The sequence below is a fragment of the Varanus komodoensis genome, unplaced genomic scaffold (genome assembly GCF_004798865.1).
Source record: "Varanus komodoensis strain SLA01 unplaced genomic scaffold, ASM479886v1 scaffold50, whole genome shotgun sequence".
Lineage (NCBI taxonomy): Eukaryota > Metazoa > Chordata > Lepidosauria > Squamata > Varanidae > Varanus > Varanus komodoensis.
In genome coordinates, this window is record NW_025336088.1 from 3,391,871 (window position 1) to 3,414,579 (window position 22,709).

At 41.4% G+C, this 22,709-nt stretch overlaps 1 protein-coding gene across 1 annotated transcript in view; it reads right to left on the minus strand.

Annotated features, from left to right (window-relative positions):
• Nucleotides 1–20,181, minus strand: part of IKZF3 (IKAROS family zinc finger 3) — a 49,655-nt gene extending 29,474 nt beyond the window's left edge. The window contains exons 1-3 of the mRNA XM_044447168.1: nt 20,082–20,181; nt 12,953–13,009; nt 12,347–12,460 (exon numbers count right to left, since the gene is read on the minus strand). Coding sequence (XP_044303103.1) covers nt 12,347–12,460; nt 12,953–13,009; nt 20,082–20,088 — 178 coding nt within the window. The 5' untranslated portion in view covers nt 20,089–20,181. The remainder of the gene's footprint in view (nt 1–12,346; nt 12,461–12,952; nt 13,010–20,081) is intronic.
• Nucleotides 20,182–22,709: the final 2,528 nt, after the last annotated feature.

A 22,709-nucleotide genomic window follows, 5' to 3' on the forward strand; every position in this document is an offset into this window, starting at 1 on the left:
AATGAGTAATGTTAATATTCCTTCTACCCATTGATTGTTCCTGATTGCCTTTTGATATCCTGTGATTCTGTACCCTCATTTGTGGTCACCAGTGATGGGGAGATGTTCTTGATTTCTCAGCAGCTGGAACAACAAAATAACACTCAGCTGCCTGCGATGCCATATGCTTGCTACTGAAGCCATCTGTTTGTGACATCAGAAACACCCAGCAGAAGTTTTTTGAGCAGCCACGTATAATACATAGCAATGTTATTCTAACCACAGCCTCTGGGTTGGAGGGAGGCTGTTTATGCTGGGATTTAGTTACATATATGTAACGTATTGAGTACTAATGTTGCAGGATACTGTGAAATTGGTGCTAACAGAGACTTAGTAATTAAGAGTACATCTTCTGTGTCCCAAAAAACCTATTGATTAATGTCAACTTTTAAAATGCAGTATCAAGATATTTAAGGCATTTTAAAGGGAAGGGAAGTATGTTCTTTCTCATGGGTACTATCCAATGGGCACTAGCAACATTCATGACCAAATTAACTGCCACCTTTTGATTGGTTGACATATGGCTACCACTCTGGAAGCTGCTTACTGTGACAGGCATGGATAATTTCTATAATGCTCAAAATAAAAGTTAGTGGCTTGTTTAGCTTAATCAGGATACAGTTGTAGTAATGCAAAATTGGCTTAATAGAGAACAGGAACATATGAACCTGTAGAATACATTCCAGTCAGTGCAGTGTGAGACTTGGGCTAGAACAAAAGGCAACAGAATCTGGCTAAAAGGTAAATATCATTCTACACAAATGATACAAAAGCAACAAAGTTCTGGCAGATTTTTTTAACAATGGAAAATAGCCATAAGAGGATGCGATTCTGAGCCATGATGGGGGTGGCAGTGTATGTGTGTCTATAGCATGCAACTCTTTCCTGAAGCTTCTTTGCTATTCAAAATTAACTCAGCTATTTCCCCACACAGGCTGCCCTTTTTAAGCATGCATCTGCAAAGGGGGAAAAGTAATCAGGGCCAGGGGTGGGGCAGCAAAATTTTGACTGGGAAAATGGCAGCAGGCAAAGAATAAAGCACTCCTCTGCCTTTCTACTTGAAACTGTAAGTGCCTCTAGCTGCTTGAATGTGACCATTCTAAGAATGGAGATAACTACACAAAGTTATGTGTAGTCCTCTCTGCAGTATTGCATGCCAGTCTCTACTTCACACAAGAGGGGCCTGCAACAGAATACTGCAGGTCAAGTTTTGAGCCATTCCCTTCTCTTCCACCTCCCCATGTGTTTTCCCCCCCCCCCCCCCCCCCCCTGGTCCCACAAGAGTCAGCCAGCATTCTAAACAGAGAGGCAGACAGCATATTTCACTGGGACACAACAAGGCTGAAGTGGCGAAATTCAGCTTGCTGTCCTCACTTGCCACAGTTCTGATGCTGATTGCCCTCCCTTGTGTGATTCAAATTTGTGATTTGAAAACAATCCCACAAAATGCAATAATACATTTCGTGCAACATTAATTTGGCCCTTAGTCATGTTGCTACAGCAGATGCACTGCTTCTAACTGCAAGACATCATATTGGGGCAGGAAAAGCACAAGATAAAGTCAATACAAAATAGAGGGGATTCTGCCTAGGGTCAACATCATAGAGAAAGATGAAGGGATTATAAACAAATCTCAGTCTATATATGACTCAGAAATGTGAGTAATGAGTCAAAACAAATGCAGTTGTGGATTGTTGTAATGGAGAGGCCATATGCATGACTTAGGATGCCTTTCTTAGTTACAACTCAGTTTAGCTCATTAGTTTTTGCTCTCAGAAAGGTTTTGTAATATTCTCTTGAGTGAATATTGATTATGAATATTTACCAAATAAGTTTGGATGTGCGGATATTTATTAACAGAACTTTGGACATTTTATTTTGTAATTTGACATCTGGAGGTACTTCACATTTGGCTGTGGACATTGGACAATGTAATATTTACTGATTGTGTCAATTATCATGAAATGGTATTTAGTACTCTGAAAGCATTTGATAGATAATGTGCAACTGTACATAGTCCTATATGAATTTGTGCTAGAGTTTTTTACCCAGCTCTTCAGGCTAAAAACTCCAAGGGCAGGAAACTAACATTTTGTAAGATTTCATATTTGAAGCCAGAGTCAAAACAAGAGCTGCCAACAAGTCTGAGGGACTTGAATGCCAAATCTAAAGCAAAAGGTTGAATTCAAATTCACATTTGAAATGTCACATTCATCAACTAGACTGAAATGGTACATTTTAGCAATGTTCAAACATTTATACATATTCATTTGAGACTTCATGGGTTCAAATGTGCCTTTTCTCTGGCTGCAGTGCAGTTAGGGCCAGATGAATAAAACTTGAGATGATTTTGAATTGAACCAAGGGTGCTTGTCCATCACCGTTTTCAACTTTCTAGGGCAAACTCATTATTTGTCTCCAGCCCAAGCACTGGGCTGATGGGTTGCAGTCATTCCGGTGAAAGGAACGCATTCTGCACATCTTCAGTGCCATATGTTACAGAGCAAATCATCTCCCATTCAAATTGGGTTTAGAGACAGGACCTTGGTTCAAATTGGTTCAAAAGATTTGCTCTTAAGAACTGGGTAACCTAAGGATGACTGCCCCCCAAAACGATTTTGGGAGTATTTGGAGGAAGATGTATCTATAACAGCAATTGTCCCAAAATAGTTAGTGGGGTTGGCACTAAACTAATAAGCTATAAGGCATTCAGGAAAAATTTCAAGGCTGACATTTTAATTGTGGGGGACCAGGGACAGAAAGAAAGCACAAATAGCAATATTGTCAGAAGTGCCTTATTTACATTTTTTGTGGTATGTCTTGAGAAAGGTGAATTAAAAAGTACTAACTTTACTGTTATAAAATGCCTTAAGGTGTTTGTGAATCTCTCTTCTATTGTTTTAAGCATCCTCATTGGATATGCACAATGACCTTCCCTCATCATTTTTATGGAGCATAGTTTGCTAATGAAAGATGTTTGAAGAGCACTGAACACAGCTCATTTACTTGGGGGGAGTTAAAGAAGATGCATGCTGGCAGTTGGAAGTAACCAGTGAAGGAGAAAGAAGACTGAGTTTTGCAGCTGGCACATCTTCAGCACCACATACTGCAGCTGGCACATCTTCAGCACCAAATATTTTGCAGGGAAAAGAGGAATCCAAAGAGAAGCAGTAGCTTTTAGGAAAATGATGCTGCTATATAGACTAACACTAACTCTCTGGGTGCGTGCCTGGTTTCTAATGCACACTAAAGAGACGTGTTACAAACCATGCGTGAGTCTCCAGCACTCTTCTCACAAGAAAACTCTGATCTCACAAGTGACAAAGGCTACCTCTGGAACTTTTTACTGCTAGAAGAAGTGGAAGCATGAAATAATGCCATTCTCTTATTTTGGGATTTTGGCCAAAACTCCCTGCATGGATGTATGATTCTTTCTGCAAGTTCTTTTAAGGCTCCTCCAGGAAAAATACCTACTTTGTGTCTTCCTGCCAGGCCACCTGCCTTTGCATAATGCACCTCTGTCTTTGATCACTTTTGATAAGGAACTGAAAGGATGCACCTGAGTCCTCCTGCTGAAGCCTCCACCATGTTCCAGGTGTTGAAGTTTCCCCCAAGCAAAGGCTTGAGTGATTTTCAGTTTGCATGGAGGGTCTTTTTAAAAAGTTAGTGGAAAACACATGCCGATTCAAAAGAGGAAAAGTGTACAGCCTCCTTTAAAAATAGAAATAAAGCATTATTCTGAACTAAGCTAAAATTTGCATTCCTGAGCTGAAGGGGCACAAGCCATAAGCAGGAAAAGATCTTACTTAATTATGTTGCAACAGGGTGGGTATAATATGGGGGAGGAGGAAAATTCTGCAGTACTAGAGCCAACGTGAAGCTTGACATACATTTTAAAATGGACAAAATCCTAGAATCAGAACACACTTTTTAAATGTTCCTTTTGAAATTCAGATTTGAAGGATCCATAAAAGGAAAACTGCTATCCTCCACATGCCTACACTTTCCTTTTCCATAGCAATCTAGGCCAGCCACCATCCTCTGATAAGAAGTTTCATAGGTTAATTATGCCCTGCATAAGAAGAGTTTCCTTTTCTTTTCCTGACCTTATTGCAAATCATCTTCATTGGATGATCTCTGTGTGTTCTAAGCATAGGTAAATCATAAAAGAGAGACAATCTCTAAAGGACTCACATGATTTCAATATTTAGGCCACAATCCAGATCGTGGGGTGTAGCAACTTTCTTCATAACAGAATTTGCAGAGAAATTACACTGCAGCAAGACAATTCATTGTTCTCTTGTGCTGGAGCTTGTGCACCCATGCAGAAAGTTTATCTTACCCATGTGGTTCAGCAGATTACAGTCTTAAGTTTACAAATTATATTGCTTCATAGCTGCAGAACTCTCTGCACATGTGACATTAAAAAAATAATAAAATTAAGGATGCATAAAGTCATCTAGATAACAAAGGAATTTAATCATCATAATGTGACGAGTTAATGTCATGTCTGATTTACTAGAACATTTCAGAGATAGAGACCTCATCCTTGCAGATGTTCAGCTAGCCAGATGCCCCCCTCCGTTTATATATGGTGTATATATAGTAACTTCATTTGTATGCCACCATTTCCTAACTACCCAATTAAAAAAATGTGAGCATGCCTAAATGGCTTAACTGTGTTTCAACAGCAGCTAATTAGTTTTAGGAGTTTGGAGCAACAAAAGCCTCAAAGAAAACAATCTAAATATAGATCTAACAAATTAGGAGCTACAAATGCTGCAGTGTGGCACAGTGGCTAGAATGTTGGACGATATAGGTGCTAATTCCTACTTAGCCATCCAGCTCAATGGGGGACTTTGGACCAGTCACTGAGTCCCAGGCCAACCTTTCTTACAGGATAACCTAGCCTATGAAGCTAACCTATCCTAACCTATGATAAGAGGAAGAGGAGAATTATGTAAGCCACCTTGGGTTCCTTGCAGAAAACAAGGAGGGATATCAGTTGGATAAATCAGTGAATAAACAATGCAGGTAGGCAGAAGTGGATTAACACCTGATTCAGGGCTGGCAAAGTTCGTAAGGTATGCAATATTTATGAAATATCTTTGAGTCTCTTTTGTGCAGTTTCTATGGGAATATTTTGTATGTGCTCTTGAAAGCAGAGGGGAGCCATTTTAAATAAGAGCTACCCTTGTGATTGGCAACTAGGTCATGCCCATGCCACAAGAAGCCATAGGGAAGGTAGGACCCTGGGAGAGCCTAAGCTGTTTCTCAGGTCTTGATGGGAGGAGAGACTCCAGCATTCTCTGTATTGCCCTCCTGGTCACAACTTTGTCATCTTTTTGTTGGTGCCAGGTTAAGGTGGCCTTTTCTGAGTTTGAGGGCATTACCTATCCTGGGTTTTTGTTTTTGTTTTTTTACAGGACCACTCTTTATAGTATATTCTAGCTGTTGTGAATTATTCATTTTAAAATATTTGCAATTTTTGGTATTTTATTGTATTGTTTTTATGAACTGTTGTAAACCACCCAGAGAGTTTGAGCTACTGGGCACTAGAGAATTAATACCAATAATACTAATAATACTACTCCGGCTACCTTCAATAATAATGGGTTCTTGTTTACATAGCTAGCTGAGGAAGGTGAAGGTGCAAGTGAAACATCATGATGGTGTTGCAGGTTGGTTTTGAAAGGAACTGTGCATGTTGAAGGGGCTTGACAAGTTTACACTGCAGTCATTCTTAAATAACAGTTCAGAATTTGCACTGAATTCACAAAGAGATTTTAGTTAAATGTGTTAGTTCATGGTGTAGCATGAGAGCACTGATAATGAAGATCTATCTCCTGGATTGCATTTCAGTGGCAAGGGCAAAAGGGGAAAGGCACATTTTAACAGAGGGATCTTAGCACAGTGGCAAAGCGTGTGCTTTGCATACACATTGCAGAAAGTCCCAGGTTCAATCCTCAACACCTCCAAGCAGAGCTAAGAAAGAAATCTGCCTGAAGCCCTGGAAAACTGCTGCCAGTCAATGTTGGCAATTCTGGGTTAGGGGAACCAATGGCCTCCATCCATATAAGGCAACTTCCAATCTTACTGGCTTAAAGCTCTTACTGCCAGCAGCTATGCCTTAGGAGAGGCATTTAACCTTAGGCTGGGGTTAAAACTAGGTCAGAAAACTGCCAAATGGTTAGCTGCCCATGAAACTGAGCTTTAACCCCTGCATTTGAGATATAGAAAATATGCTTAAGGAGAACTCATCTGACAGCTTTCCAGTGCTCAAAAGTGTCAAGAAAGAGCAGTTAGTCACATCTGCTAGAACTTCCTTGCCACACACAGTGCCTGGACTCTGACAGCAGAGGCGGTCACATAAACCTGGCTTTTTCAAGCTTCAGGTTGAGGCCTGGGTTTTTCTTTTTCATACTTGAAGCAAAAAAGTCATTGCATTTCAACAGCACATGTGATTCCCCTGTCGGACAGAACTTTCCTAACTTTTCATATCACTTCAAATGCCACGTTTTTCATCTACAATCATAAAAGCTGGATATAAATGTGATGATAAAGGACCAAAAGGCTGTCCCATGGAGAGAATGGTGTCAAGTATTTTCAGCTGCTTATTGTGGCAGTACATCTTCTCTGCACCGTTACAGCAGTTTTATATCAGTTTAACTGTCATAGTTCTCCTGACCAAAGAATCCCAGGAGGTACAAGATGAGATTTTAGCTTTTGTATCATTGGTAGATTTTGAAATTTAGAATAGTTTTATAGTTGTTTTCTTGTATTATTGTCCAGTTTTAGGAATGGTTATAAACTGCCCAGAGAGCTGCAACTGTTAGGTGGTATGGAAGTATTTAAAAAAAAATAAATAAATCTGTAAATATTGCCAGATCTGAATGTTCTCCTTCCTGGCAGGACAGGCAGGGAATATTGTATGGGATCAGAGTGCTAGTGGCAACTTTTTTCTACTTTTCATGCTCTGTTTCCTCAATTGGCTGAACTTCCAGTTTTACTGGCCAATGTTGGGAGGTGGAACTTCTAAGGATAAGTGATAAGATAAAGCAGAGTATAAGAAACAGATGTAAAAAAGCAGATAACCCACAGCATTCCCCTGCAGCTTTCTTGGCTTAACTCCGTAGAATCATTCAGAAGGCTTAACAATCAGCATCTGGCTTACAAGTGGCTACTTTTTAAGCAAGTAAAAGCCAGAGAGCCCTCAAAGCAGCTTTCTGTTCTGCCACATTTCAAGATGTTTAAAAGTTATCTAATGACTTGACCCATGGCAAGTGTTTTAACATCTGTATCTTTGTTAGAGAGCACCTGCTGAAAAATGATAACTCCCAAGATTCTCTGAAGGACTTATGATTAAGTCAGTTTCAATGGGGAGATCATACCACACTTTGGGGGCTGCCACCAAGAAGGCCTTCCTCCTTGTTTAGATTACTTACAGATACTAGTCTAATTTACAAGGGGCTACATTTCACGTGAAAAGCTAATTTGTGGCCACACTCATAGAACTGATTCACTCATTGCCACAGAGGATAGGAAACATTCTTCCATGGTTTCTTCCCACACCTCTCCACCTTAATGCCAATATTTCAGAACCATGTCATTCATCCCACCCACATAGTTCTGACACAGAGCCGTTACTGGAGCAGTGTGGGAAGAAATGGCAGGGAAGTGGTTGCCATACTGTTGTGATAGGGTGTGACTCATAGCTCTTTCTTGTTTGTGGTTTATCTCCCAGTCCACTGAAACACTGGTGCAGAGAGGAATTGCTTTTTTATCTCATTTTTCATTTAAATAACTCACTTCTTGGGTGATGCCTCAATGAACCCAAACAGACAGTGAACACCTGGTGAAAATTTCACATACTAAAAATAGCAACAAAAGTTTCCAAATTCCCTATCAAGCATGAATGCTTTTTGCCAATTAGCTTACCTCCAAGACAAAAAGAAAACATACTCTTAGGAAGCAAAATAATAAACAAGCTTGAGGCAAATCAGATCAGGGGGAAAGATTTTCAGATACTGGGAGCTTTTGCCTCCACTGTAGAAGGTACGAAGACATCTGAAGCGATTTTTTTCCGGAAAGTATAACTAAGGACTACATTGATTGTTTTCAAATTTCCTACCTTCATTTCAGATGAGAACCCATGTTGCAAATCACTGAAAATTGCAGAGATATTTGGCAAGTTCTAATTCACTCTCTCAAGTTGTATGGGATACTGTTCAAGCTTGTAGCTACTTCATCTGAGAGCTCCAAATTCATGCAAGAATGCACCTGGTTACTTCATAAGGGAAGATTGGTGATGCCAGGCAAGCTGTCTTTCACCAAAATGCTAGATAGGCTTACAAGTAATCCAAAATGCAGCTTGAAAAAACTGCATTAACCTGTTTAAAAACATTATTATTCCCAATAAAGGAATCTTGGGAATTGAAGGACAGAATCCAACAGGATGCTCCTAGGGCAGCTTGCTGGAGCTCCACTGATCTGCCCCTTCCAGGGTTTTCTACAAAGCGCTAGCTCTTCCTTGTGTAAGTGGTGATTCCTGCTTGCATAGTGCATTGCTTGCTGAGGGGAATTAGCAAGTAGATAAGAATCAGCAGGAGCATAAGTGTCCTTTCAGATTCTTCCCATCATTCTAGATGGAAGGACTGAGGCTCTCTAATGTGGTAGAGGACATGGTAAGATCCCATAGCTCAGTGGTTGGGCTCATTACTCTTCAACATCCTCATTAATGATGTGAATGAGGAGTCACAGGGAAAGATTAGCAGATTCCCAGACAATACAAAACTGGGTGGAATAGCAAACACCCTAGGAGACAGAATGAAGATCCAAGGTGATCTTGATAAACTTGAACACTTGGCTGAAAGCAACAGAATGAGTTTCAGTAAGGACAAGTGCCAAGTCCATGGAAAAAGAAACCAAATGCATCAATACAAGATGGGGAATACATGGCTCAATTGAATTGAACAAGAAAAAGAACTTGGAGTAGTTATAGACAATAGGCTAAATATGAGCCAACAAAGCAATGCAGCCGCGAAAAGGGCAAATGCTATTTTGGGATACATTAACAGAAGTATTACTTCCAAATCACGAGAAGTGGTAGTTCCTCTATACTATACTAAACAGACCACATCTGGAATACTGTGTCCAGTTCTGGGCACCAAGATTTAAGAAAGATGCAGAAAAATGAGAAAGGGCCTGAAGGAGGGCAACAAAATTGATTAAGGGTTTGGAAACATTGCCCTTTGAGGAGAGACTGAGAGAACTGGGCATGGTCAACCTTGAGAAGAGAAGACTGGGTGGTGGGGGGACATGATATCTATAAGTACCTCAAAGGCTGTCACAAAGAGGAAGGACAAGATCTCTTCTTGCTAATACCAGAGTGTAGGACACAGCATAATCAAGTCAAGCTGTGGCAACCTAGATTCAGGCTAGATATCAGGAAAAGCTTCCTCTCTATCAGAGTAATATGACAGTGGAACCAGCTGCCTAGAGAAGTGGTGAGCTCTCCCCACTAGAGACATTCAGTCATCTGAATGGGATGCTATAAATTGGTGTCCTGCAACAGCAGAGGGTTGGACCCGATGGCCTTCATAGCCCCTTCCAACTCTACTATTCTATGATTCTATGCTATGTAGGGTCCCTGTTTCCATCTCTAACATTTCTATTAAAGGCTACTGAGCTGGGAAAAAGCCCTCCTCAAGACCTCGGCAAGTTCATGTCAGTCAAAACAAATAATTCTGGGCTAGATAGACTAATTTAAGGCAGCTTCATAAGTTCACATGCTCTGAATTGTGTGATCCTCCAAGTTCGGTTTCTCTATACACACAAATATTGACTAAGATTAAATAAAAATATATATCGACTTTTTATCTCTTCCTCCCCTACCTTGTCTTTCACTGCAAGCTCCTCAGGAACAGGAACCAGCCTTTTATGAAGCTTATTTTACTCTGTAAAGTGCTACATAAGCAATAAGTTATGAGTACATAAACAATAGGTTGTGTATTTTGATTCCCCTGGTGAAGATACAGATTGATAAAATAAAGCAAAACAATATACAGAGAAGGTAGAGCCCAGACTGAGTTTCAAACAGAAACTGCCATCAAAAGAGATCAGTCTCAGTACAGTTAATTCAAATTCCATAGTCTTTGTGAACCTTTTAATCCTTTCTAAAGCCCTCTGTTCAGTGAAGTTCTACAGAGATGTACTTGCTGAGGTTGCTAGATAAGTCCTTCACTTCCCCAATTTTGTCCCAGTAAAAGGACAACACAAGAGATATAATATTCTGATAAAAGCACAGCATTTCCTTTGATTGCATAGAAATATGTTTTCTAAGGTAAGAGAGACTGGGACACTAACTAACCACCCGCAAGAACTTTGGGCAGATTCTCCCACCTTGTGCCAGCCTTTTGTATGTGCTTCTTCTGCACTCACATAAGTGCCACCATCACCACATTGATTCAAGGTGCAAAGCAGTCATCTCAGTTGTAAACCTTTTCCTCTTTTTTTTGCAGACACAAAATCAAAAGGGTTGCTGCTTCTGAACTCACCATGGTCTTGCAGAAAATTAGTGAAGTAGCAGTGTGATGGGAAGGGGTACAGGTAGGAGGGGGGTAAAGCAGTGGTGGAAAAAATTGTTTCCATCAAGGGCTGCATTCCCTCGGGATTAATCTGTCAGGGACCACACATCAGCAGTGGGCAGTGCCAGAGCAAAAAGTAGTCTCTCTTTCTACCAGAGTTGAAGGGGGGCCACCCATGTACTAGAGGGAAGGCCCTGAAAGTATGCACACTGGGGAACGTAGGAACATTAATGGGGAAGTGAGGCAAAAAAGCCTCCCCTTTAACTTGTCTTTCTAAAGCATGGAACATGAGAACTGGTGTATAAGAATAGGCAGAAGGGCAAGACCCAGATAGGAAGGGGAGATGGACTGTGGAGCATCTACACTGGGTTTTGGCTGAGGGAGAGAGGCAATGGCAGCTAGGAATACAATTCTGAAAATGGGGCATGCTACATAGAGAAGTGTGGGAGTTTCTTCTTCCTGTGACTTTAAACTAATTTGATGGGGGAAGGGAAAATTGGCTGTCAGGACAATTGCCTGCAAAAAAGCACAAGATCAGTGGCTACTCCATGATCAAGAAAGGTCCAGATGAGGCATTCCTTTGGCACTGAAGTAACCACCAAAGAATTTTGCACGTATCTTTCTCCAGCATACATGCTCATGCAAGTAGATCCCTTTTGTGCACAGTGAAAATGTGCAAGCTGGGTCAAATTAAACGCAGGCATTGATGGTATTCTTGCTGTTAACTGAGGAGAAACAAGACCAGTACATTTGGGGTTTTAATTGAAGCCTTACAACAATGTCAGTCGGAGCCACAGCAATAGGGTACATAGAGAGGAAGTTCACGGCCTTCTTCCTTATCGCTTTAGCACCTTATCTCTTCTTTTGGTGTAGACAGTTGCCGTCCTGCTAACTCCACAGATACAAGTGAGATAAAGGCAACATATCTGGACTAACATCTGTTGGTGTGAGAATGCACTTGGCTGGTCCTGGGAATTGCAAATCGACTGTGCTGAGAAGATGGTGGTCCACAGAAGCTCAAAGAAGCTCTCCTGCCCCTGTTAAGATGAGCAGGTGGAAGGGAAGAGAGGGCATTTCTCCCTTGTAGAAGAAAAGATTAACAGAAGCAGGGTGGTAAAAGCTGCACCCACAAAAATCTCTTGCTGTATAGTTATTAAAAGCACAGAAACTCTGGGACAGTTCTCACTAACTACGTGAGAATATGCATGTATGTATTTCCTTTGCCTAGAAAACTACCATGTCAGGGAGAAGGCTAGGCTAGAACATTTCCACATGGAGGAATGTTTCTGTGTGGATGAGTTTTGGTCATATTAGTCCACCGCCATCACACAAAAACTGCAGTGGGATAACCAAGCCAATCACACCCTGGAGAGAATTAGGCTCCTGTCTCTGGGCTAATTTGCTTGTACTTGGCTAAAGGCTAAGTGTTCCTTTGCACAGTCCACAAGGAATGCCACTGCATGTAAGAGAACTCTGAACCTCCAACTTCTCCCCTCCCTTTCACCAAAGCAGCAGAGAGGGGAATGGAAATGGCAGGTGCTGATTTAGAAGGGAAAAGAGTAAAAGAGAAAGGAACATGAAGCCCAATCAAATCAAGATTGTAAAACCTTGTGGAAGGTCTTTAACTGATTAGTCAGTTCAGTTAACTTGATTCAAACTGGCAGCTCTTGTTGACATATGTTGTATTTTTTACGAAATTATTAGAAAAATTTCCACTTTACCTTCTCTTCCTCCTCCATTAGTCAAATGATACTCCTTTGCATCTTCGTTGTTGTCCATGTTTTCCATTTCATGGGGTGTGTGAGAATTGTCATCAGTCAAAATTTCCTGAACATCTGAAAGTATTTTTTAATGACATGACTGAACAACAATGATGATTAATGATTTAGGTAGCACTTTTTATGAGTTTTAAGATTTGTAGGACTTTCACTCAACGGAAACGTACACCCATCATTTATGGGTGAGGCAGAGAAAGAACCTGACAAAGTCAGCACCACTGTGTTAAGAACTCTGTTCCTTTGGCATCTTTCAGCTCCAATGTCCACATGGGTTCAAACCCCACCTCCTGGCTTCAAACCCTAGCTCTAGAAATACAGTTCAACAACCTGAGCAATAGCATCAAATAATCAGTAAACTTCAAATGTTTAGGCTTCACTCTGTGTACTGAAAGGATGTTTTCATATATACCACCAACTTAAATTTTAGGCATCCTTCATCATGGTTTGACTTAGTCACTTATCTGAATGCCAGTAGGAATCACCTCCAGGGTAGCAGGCAGGAGAACAATGTCAGGGTGGGGGATAATAAAGGGCTTCATGGTACATTACCTGCTTGCTCGGACTGTTCCTCCTGACAATGGCTGAGGTCCATGCCAGCAGGTGAATCTGATAAGATACCAGAGAAACAGTTCAGTCTCTTAAAGTTTTGTAAAATCAATGACAACTCTGCAGGACTGAAATGGTCCCAAATCATGTAGTCTAACAGGCTCACCACTTTGCCTCACATAAGATTAAACCATATTTGGACCATATAATAAGCCCTTCAAAGATCCATTGACCATTCCATGTTGCTGGGAATGGTCAATGGATCTTGACCATGGGCAGGAAAACCAGCCAGTGAGCATTTTTAAAAAAAATATTTTTAATTTCAGTATGCTTGGTTATTTATTTGTGAAAAAAAAATCCCACTTTTCATGATAAAATAGTCCCAAAACAACCAATAAAGTCATGCAATATCTAACCCACCAATAATCAATGAGGAGAATTAACACAATAGTTTTTACAATGAATCAAAATATATTCAGCCAACAAACAAATAGCTCCTGCATTGGTACCCAACACTTGTAAGCCTCCATCCCAGTGATATATGAAAGGGCTGGGAATGCCCTCTCTCAGGTCACTGTAGACCAAACTCCAGGTAAATGTGGCACCTTCTGCAGGGCACCCCCACTTGCTCATAACAGCTGAGTACATATATATCCAGGTCCTAAGTCATATCGGGCTTTACCTTGAATTTGGCTCAGTCACTTATTGGTAGCCTTTCCAGTACATTCAGAACTGGGAGACTATGTTCCCAGTAGACTACTCATGCCATCTTTTTTCCTGGCCAGCCTCACAGGCAATCCTACATAAGCAACATTGCAATAGTCCAGTCTTGAGGTTACCAATACCAATATTCTTGTCAAAGAATTCTTGTCGAGGAATGGCTGTATCAACTGAAGTTTGAAAAAAGCACTTCTCTTCATGAAGAATACTTGTGAGGAATCTAGGAGCATCCTCCAAGCGACATATCTGCTTCATTAGAGGAAGTGCAACCCCATCTAGAAAAGGAAGCATCCCCAATTCTGAGCAAAGAAACCACCTCTCCACAGGGACTCCATCATGTTAGGATTCAGCCTGAGTTTACTGGCTCTCAGTCAGGCCCCCTCTGCCCCCAGACACTGATCCAGCCTTGCTCAGCCTTTCCTAACTCAGATGAAAGAGAAAAATGTTGGCTTTCATCAGCATACTGATGAGACTTTAGTCCAGAAAGGAATTTCAAATGCATTACATCACTTCAAGTAAGAAAACAAAACAAATGCTCTTAGGCTTCCCTTCCCTTCCATTTCCTCCCTTATGTCCTGATAGGTCCCTGCCCATGATTTCAATGCTCGGTTGGCAACCCCAGCTGCACATTGCAGCAGGAGATAAGTTATGGTAGACCAGCTGAATGGCAGGCAGGTTGTCTGACATTATGAATCTTATCAAAGAATCCCTGACAAACCACTGAGGAATATGGACTGAAAGCTCCTTTTTGGATGGGGATGGGGTGAGGAGATTACTCAAGTATTCATAGTTTTTAATGGTGCCACTTTGGCCTCTCTGCTTCTTTCTCTTTCGTCTCTATGGCTTCCTTCTCTTCTCCATTGATCTCCCTATCAGAGAATCTGATGTCTGTTTAAAAAAACAAACAAACCAAAAGACACGAGCCCCAGCCCTTAGTCCTGGCTGTTACATAACTGCAAAACTTAGTTCAGATAAAGCAGCAGGAAAGTGTTAACCACTTCCCTCACTTCACCACCAAGGTCTATGGAACATACACAGGGCCTCTACAACATCTCAGTATAAGCACTTTGATAACTGAAGGCCTTTCCAAACCACCACCAGCCACTTAGCTTTTTTCTGAACTTCAAAGCATTTGTTCTCTGGATCCAGCACTAATAGCAGAGTGGCCAAGTTTGGATAATTATGAGGAAAAGAAGCCACAGTGGTTTATTTTCCAAACCATTGGACATACCAGGTTCATGGCATGCTGTGTGATCTGCCTAGTTGCCCTTAGAGTATACAGCTTGCTGTACCATCCCAACCCAGCAAAGTGTACAGTGTATATGTGTGTGTGAGGGGGGAGCTTTGTAGCCATCCCAGAACTCTACAACAAGTCATGTGTTGTGGGATGGTTGTGAAGTCACTCACTACAAACCTCACCAGGTTTGGATGAAACAGCAAGCTGCATGCCACAAGGGTAATTGTGTGGTGCATATCCAGCATACATGGAGGTAGAGAAAAGAAGTCACTGTGACTTCTATTCCTCACAATCATCTAAAACCTTGCTAATACCTATCTCCATAGAATAGACTGGCTGAGGAGAGGAGAACAAAAGCATGAAGTAAAGTGCTGTACCTTATCCATAGGACAGAATTTCTGTAATGCAATCTTTTGCCTTTTTAAGTCAGTGGCAAAAAGCGAGGGATAAAATTTCCCCTGGTCTTGCTAGAAACAGATAACCTTGCCCCAAATACCCTTTGTCTTGCCTCCAAGCCAGGTAGGGTCTATCCAGGTAACAGAATTTTTATTTCACAGGAAAGCAACAGTTTGGGAAGCGGGAATCAACTGCTTTCTTTCCTCATCGATTCCATTTCTGTACTGCCCAATAGCCAAACCTTTCTGGATGTCTTACAACAAATTAAAAAATACTGTACAAGTTTAAAAGTTTAAAACTAAAGTATAAATTAGAAATAAAAAGGATAGATTTGTGCTCCATCAGTGGAGGAGGAGAGTTCACTGGCTTGAACATACAGGGTTCAATCCAGATTTATTCATACTTAAAGTGGACCCATTGAAATCAATGGGGAAGTCCATCATGGTTAATCTAAGTCCCACTGATAGGATTTAACTTTAAACTAAATATGATTCTAACACTTTGTCTATTAATGAAGTGATGGGACATTCACATGCCATCATCAGAAAGAATTTAGCTTACCAACATTTTGAAGTTTAATCAGCTGAGGCAACACTTCTGAGCTGGCAGGTGGTAGAGGGCTAAGGGGAGCAGCTAGCCGTTGAATGTGACCCATGTGCCACCAGTTGGTCAGTCCTGCCTTCAATAACCAACTGAGGCTCTCTCACATGCAACTCAATGATTGCTGATAAGTGCATGGAATGTAGTTTAAATCAGAGATCATCTGAACTTAGCCCCTGAAGTGGTACTGAATGCAAATACTCAGTTCAGTAGCATTGGCTAAAGCAATAAAGATGTCAATGCCTCTAAGAATATGCAGAGTTTAATTCCTTCACCACTGCGTTACCACACCCAGGCCTCTCACCAAGCATCTGGGACTGGAAGAATGGACTTCTAGGTTAAAGAATGTATTTCTAAGAAAGTCCGAATTAGCTCGTCACTCTATTAGTAATGAAGCACAGCAACATTTCATTTTTATCATTTGGGAAGAATGAACATCATCTGAATAAGATACACAGAAAGATTGAGAGAGAGACTAGGAACATCATGATTTGGGAAAAAGAGCTTCAGTTGCTTTCTACCTCTCCAGGTAAAAGATTTCATCCCTTAAATATTTCACAGATTTAAACTGACATTCATGTGAGATCTCTGTTTTCATACCAAAGATTATTGCTTCCCTGCAAATTGCATACGGATGACCAGAATGATTTCCTTTAAAAAACCTATAAGAATCTTAATCTTCTACATCTGCTTTTATTAACTGTGCAGTAACTGTGCAGCAACTTGCTCTACAGTGGCTGGCTTCTGAAAAAAGACGTGCTAACAAATAGACCAGAATAGCTTTCTTTAAAAAATATCTTAAGAATTTGTCTGACAATGGATCTGGTTATGCTTATAATAGAACAGCTGCACCTGTATGAGTATACAGGTTCAGCATGATGGTTAGTTATTTATGGAAGGAAGTGCAAGGGAAAGGAAGTAGTGCACGGGCACTTTGTGACTATGCAAATGTGTTTCCAAAACATGTATAGCCAAAAGAGTCAAGGTACACAGTTCCCATCACATTCCAAGGTGTAGTTTCTAGAGATCTCAGGGGAGGGGCTGACTTCGGAAGCACGGCAACTCTAGCAACTTGCACTGACATTTGTGAAAAGGGACCAGCACCCCCTAAATCTCTCTAAGTGACAAGGTCTGAGTGACAGGACTTGGTGGTTGATCATGTCATGCTAACCCAGACTGAATGCCATAGGGTAGCATCCTTGAGGTCAGCAGGCCCCTGTATCAACTTAGGGCTTGCTCTGGAGGTTGTTGTGCACATGACACCTAGTCATGTCATGTGAATTCAGGTGACCAACCCTTCATGGACACCAGGAAAAGACCAGTGACTCACTTGGCAAAAAACCTTGCTACTCTTGCCAAGTTTGCCCAGGTACCTGCCAGGAACAGCCACCCCATAAGTACCCAAGCAGCACTTGGAGATGACGGATACTGGTCTCTAGCCGTGATCATGAGTTATTTCAGCTCGCAGAGCTTTTTGCTGGGTTCGCCATTTGCGTCCAGTGATTTACAGGGAGGGGCAACATCCTTTTTCCAAAAAAGGATGGAAACGGCTTTTAATAATCTTTGATTAGATCACAGTATTGTAATGACTAGATCTCTGAGGAACAACTAAAAACGAGTGGAGAGAGTACATAACATGATCAGAAAAGAAACTAGAGGATGAGAACATGATTTTGAGCAGAGGAAAGGGAGTGCTTTACCTCGTTCCAGTCTGCATATAACAAGTGCAGCATAAAGAATGCTATGGAGCAAACTACCTGGATGAGTTTGTTTTGAGTGGAAAAACAAGTGGGGAACGGGTTAGGCCCAGTTAGAAACATAGAAACAGAGCAAGTCAGAAGGGGTCTCCTGGGCCACCTAGTCTGACCTCCGGCACCAGCCGGCTCCACTCACGACATGCCCACCATGTTCTACCCACCCAGGACACCATTCCTCTGTTCCTTCCCTAAACATCTTGGCCTCTTGAGGCAGCTTTCCAATTACAAATAGACACTATTGTGGCTTTGTTACACGTGTTTGCATAATATAATGTGTATTTTGTGCTTCCTGATCTTCATAGCTTAATATAATTGAACTCAAAGAACAAGGAATAAAACAAATATCAGGGAAGCCATTACAATTTGGGAAAAATTCACAGAAAGCCTGTAAAGATGACATTGTAACAACAATTGCACCATTTTAAATGTAAATAATTAATAGAATTAGGAATCCAGGTCATAGAGACATATATATTTCCCATAGACACATCATATTTTTGGAAGCAAACAAATTTGTGTTTTTTTCATTGTTTATAAGAATTATGTGTAGAATTAATGAGGAGATGTGGTGTTCCTGAGGAATAATGTCATGTAGTTTGAAATGTGGATTTCGGTGCCCTTTCTAAATGGCATCCATGGCAAATGAAGCAATGCTGGATTTTTAAATGATGGGAACAAGTTTTCAAGTAATTCTGAGCTCCTCTTCTGGCTTTCAGAGAAAGAAAAAGTTGTGAGTCATTACTCACAGAGCTAAAAATCAGTAAAGGATTTTACCTTTAGAAGAAACCCCTTACTTCTTAAATTAAAATATTGTTTTTTAAATGCTAGTTTTATTTTGGTGCCTGAAACTAGATTTCAGCTCAAAATGATGCATCAGAGAATCTGGGTTATCTATTCCTCTCTCCAACAGAACCCACAGCCCAGGAACATGTATTTGAGGGTGTATAAGCCCTTTGGATGAAGGAACCTTGTCACCTCTGTATAAGCACTTAGCACAGTGTTTTGGCACCAAGCAAACATTTAAAATAGTCATCTTGATTCAGAAAATTATCCCATTGGGATTAAAATGGCTTAATACTCTAAAGATTGAAGTCCCCATAAAGAGCAATAACTATATTTTGTAGACCATATTTGGTAGTATCTAATGAACTTTGTTAAAAGAAGAAGAAGGAGAAATGAGAAACCCCACAGACCTACTTAGGAGATGAAGGTTTTGAAATAAGAACAATCTCTTATGGGGCAATCTGCTGGATCAATGCTACCAGGTATATTGGACTCAACCTATCAGCTTTGCTGTATGAAAGGTTCTTTGGAACCCCAAATCCTTTTCATGGACATGGGTTGGTCTGATTATATATATCTATAATACTGATTATATATTCCTTGGGGCCATCCTGACATACTACTCTGCACATCAAATAAACACCTGTCAGATTAACATGTAAAAAACTAGTGATAGAAGATATATGTTACAAGGTAGAATTCAGTGTAACTGCACACTATGGGGATACATGTAAAAATAAATGACAGGAAAATAAAGAATAAGCCAGATCCTATTTTTTATTACTTGGAAGTACTGTAAATCTTGCTGAGCTCAACTTACTTTCAAAAGCCAGTGTGTGCAGGAATGCAATCTTTGTCCTTCACACCAATTCACCTGAAATTTGAACCTCTAGATGCCTTTTAGGGTGTGTTCGCACACCTCTGCAACACAGGGAACCAAACCACTTTTAATTACTAAAACAAGAAACCCACCCAAAAAGCTTCGACTGTTGGGTGGTATAGAAAATAAATAAAATGGCAACAGGAGAAAGTAATGCCTTAATTATGCTCAGCAATCAACCTACATTAGAGATGTATTTTATGCAGCTATCAAGGCCAAAAATAGTTCAGTTTTATGCTGTTAAGTATTTTAAAGGTTTGCTTTTAAAATGTTGCTCTGTGATTGCAAAAAGTTACAATGTTTTAATAGGTAGGGATAAACTAGAAGCACAGATCTTACAATTCTGGGAGTATTTTAAAGGGCTTCTACATTTTCCTTAAGCTGTTGTAATATCCTAGTTGATAGGGTTAGGTTAACAGTAGCCCAAATACACTTAGAAAAGTCAGATAAAACAATCGATTGCTCCATTATTTCCATAGAATGAGCGACTTTGCGGTACTTTGTGCTCTCCCAACATCTCATCTGAAATTGAGTCTTGGTATATATAACATACACAGCATGGTGGTCCTGGGGACCTACCAAGTGTGCATGCAGCCCACATCTGTGTATACATTTTTAAGGAGAGAAACTTTGAAACAAATTTGCCCTTTAAAAATAGAGCAGGGGAAAGATCAAAGCTCTACTTGCACAGAAATATAAAAGAAGAGGAATAGGAGATTCGTTCACTTTTTAAAAATGAAACCTATCAGAATTGCTCACCTTCCATTTTGTTCTGCAGCAGCTCCTCCAGATGCTTCTCTTCTAGGTTGTGGTATTCCTCTAAACTTCAGGGAGGGAAAATGAAAGATTCCCAACCAGGCAAGCTCCTGCTTCAGAAAGGAGCTGTCTTGCATTGCAGTGACATCGACGCTTGACAGGGACAGGAAATGGTTGTATGTTGCAAAGGAACATAGCGCGCCCAGGTGGTGGGGGAAGGTGGAAGATCTGGTGCAAAAAGACACTCGGAGGTTCAATAATTTTAGTTGTTTTTACTCATTTGATAGAGACAGGGATCTAGCCATTCTTCTCTAAATGTCTGTTACATGGCCATGTTGTTCCTCCAGCATTCAAGCTGCAGCACTTTTGCATTCTGTTTAATTTATACAAGAAGAGAGGAGCTGCAGTGGTTCTGTTTAGCCAAAAACGCTGCCCTCCAAACAGAGAGGCAGCTGGGCCCTTGTTTTTGTGTGAGGAAATGGGGGACAGGGACTTTGTATTTTCTTCTGATTATCTGAAAACACTGAACATAAAAATCCTGGAGGGGAAACTTTGTTGGTCTGCTTTAGCAAAAGGGACAAAGAGACTGGGCTCAAAGAACACTATAACCCACCATGACATGTAAGCAACACTGGGTTAAGGTGTTGTCTGAACCCAGCACAGCCCTCATGGAGAGGTTTATAAACTACTCCAGTTACCCATGGTTTGTTGTCCAGTTTAAATAAGTCATTGTGACTTCCAAACATAGATGACATGCTAAGCTACTGTCTAGCCAAAAATCATTAGGACTTTGGCCATGGAGTTCAAGCTGATGAGAGCTGGCAAAGTGCAGATGTTGCTACTTTCCCCCAAGACTCTTACTATGTGTGAGAGAGAGCAGAGTTGCTTGTGAGTAATTCCACTCTCTCTTCAGCATTAACAGGAGCTGCAGGGAAGCCATGAAGTGCACAACATTCCCAGGTACCACTAAGGGCCAGGGGAGGCAACCCTTGGTGGAAGAAACAGTCTCTCAGTGGTGAAGGTGCTGTTCTGCTTGATTCCTTGAGATGAAGACAAGTACAGCAGCTGGGTGCCCCAGCCTCATTCCCCCTCCTCCTCTGTGGGGAAAGGGGCAACAGGGCAAGACGCATTCCTTCTTGTCGCCTACCTTGCATGCCTCCTCCTTTCCTAGAATTTAACATTACACTGCAGACTTGGGAAGGAGCAAAGGCTGAATCCTGTCTACTCTTGCCAGTGCTGGCAGGTGGCAATGAGATGCTCCATTTGCCTTCCTTAGGAAGGTTAGGAGTGACTTGGAAAGGGATGTATGGCAGCGGATGGCACACCTCCACTCCAGCTGGCATGGCACCCCCAAGGGCTGTGCCACCCAAGGGCTAGAGGACTGGGGACTGAGGCCAGGACTGCACAATCAACTGGGCCTCCTGGCTCACTGGGAGCATATCACAGCTGAGCAGTGGGAAGGGGTGAGGGTGGCCTCCTCACTGCTAGGCTGCAGTGTGTCTTGGCTGCCTCATGTTGGTCTCCTGGGCTCCCTCCTTGCCCCCCTCTGCCGTTCCCAGCTGAAAGAGAGGGCAAGCTGGAAGGGAAGGTGGATAATCACTTGCCAGAGTGCCACCTTTCAGCTGTGGTCATCATTCTCTCCTCAGGTCTCCTGTGCTTTCTTCTGGGATAATGCAGAAAGGCCAAGCAGGGAGAAGGAGGGACACAATCCCCCACCATGCCTGACTGGCTGTCAGGCACATGGCAATTTTGCCCACAGTGCTTGGATAAAATTCAGGGTGTTGCAGTGTGGTGCAACACCCTCCCCCAGAGACTTCAAATTGTCCCAAGAATCTGTTGTTTTAAATATTACTAGTGCACATTTACTCACAGGTAAGTTCTCCTGTGTCCAACGAGACTTACTCCCCTTTATGCACACAGTTTAAGCTAGTGAGGCAATCATAACAAGAACTTCTAAATATATACAAATGTAACACTGCATGCATCTAATGTAGTGGAATGAAAGTTAATACATTTATTAGCCTTTCAGTTGCCGCAAGACTCTTTATTGTTCTAAAAAGATGCTCTTGGTTCACAAAACATGTGCCTTCAGGTAGCCCTTTCTACATTGATTTGTCTGCTGAGGCACCCTTATCCTATTGCAGAAGATTCTGGGCAAGGCTAGACCAAAACATGTTGCTGCCTTGAGGCAAAGGACAAAATGGCGAGTCCCCCTCAGTATTTCCATGCATAGAAGTTGCCTAGACTGGCAGTTGACTCTTTCTTGCACAGTGGTGACAGGACAGTGTCCTCCACTGCAGAAGAGAGAAGCAGGCTTGTTTAGGAGGCCAAACAAAATCACACTGTGCAGACTGAAGGGTCGACTGGTAACCCCACCAAGTGTTTTCTTATAAACTGCCCACCACAGGGAAAGTTTCCATATAATCTGAAGTATGTGATCCAGCCTGATCTTGGAAGCTAAGCAGTGTCAGGCCTGGTTGAAATCTGGATGGGTGACCTAAAATGTTGTGAAATGCCCAGATAGCTTCAGTTATGGGCAGTATAGAAAGGTAATGTGATGATTTATTTATTTAATCATTTATTTAGCACATGATGAGTTCATGCCAAGAGAAAAAGCAAATATATACGCAC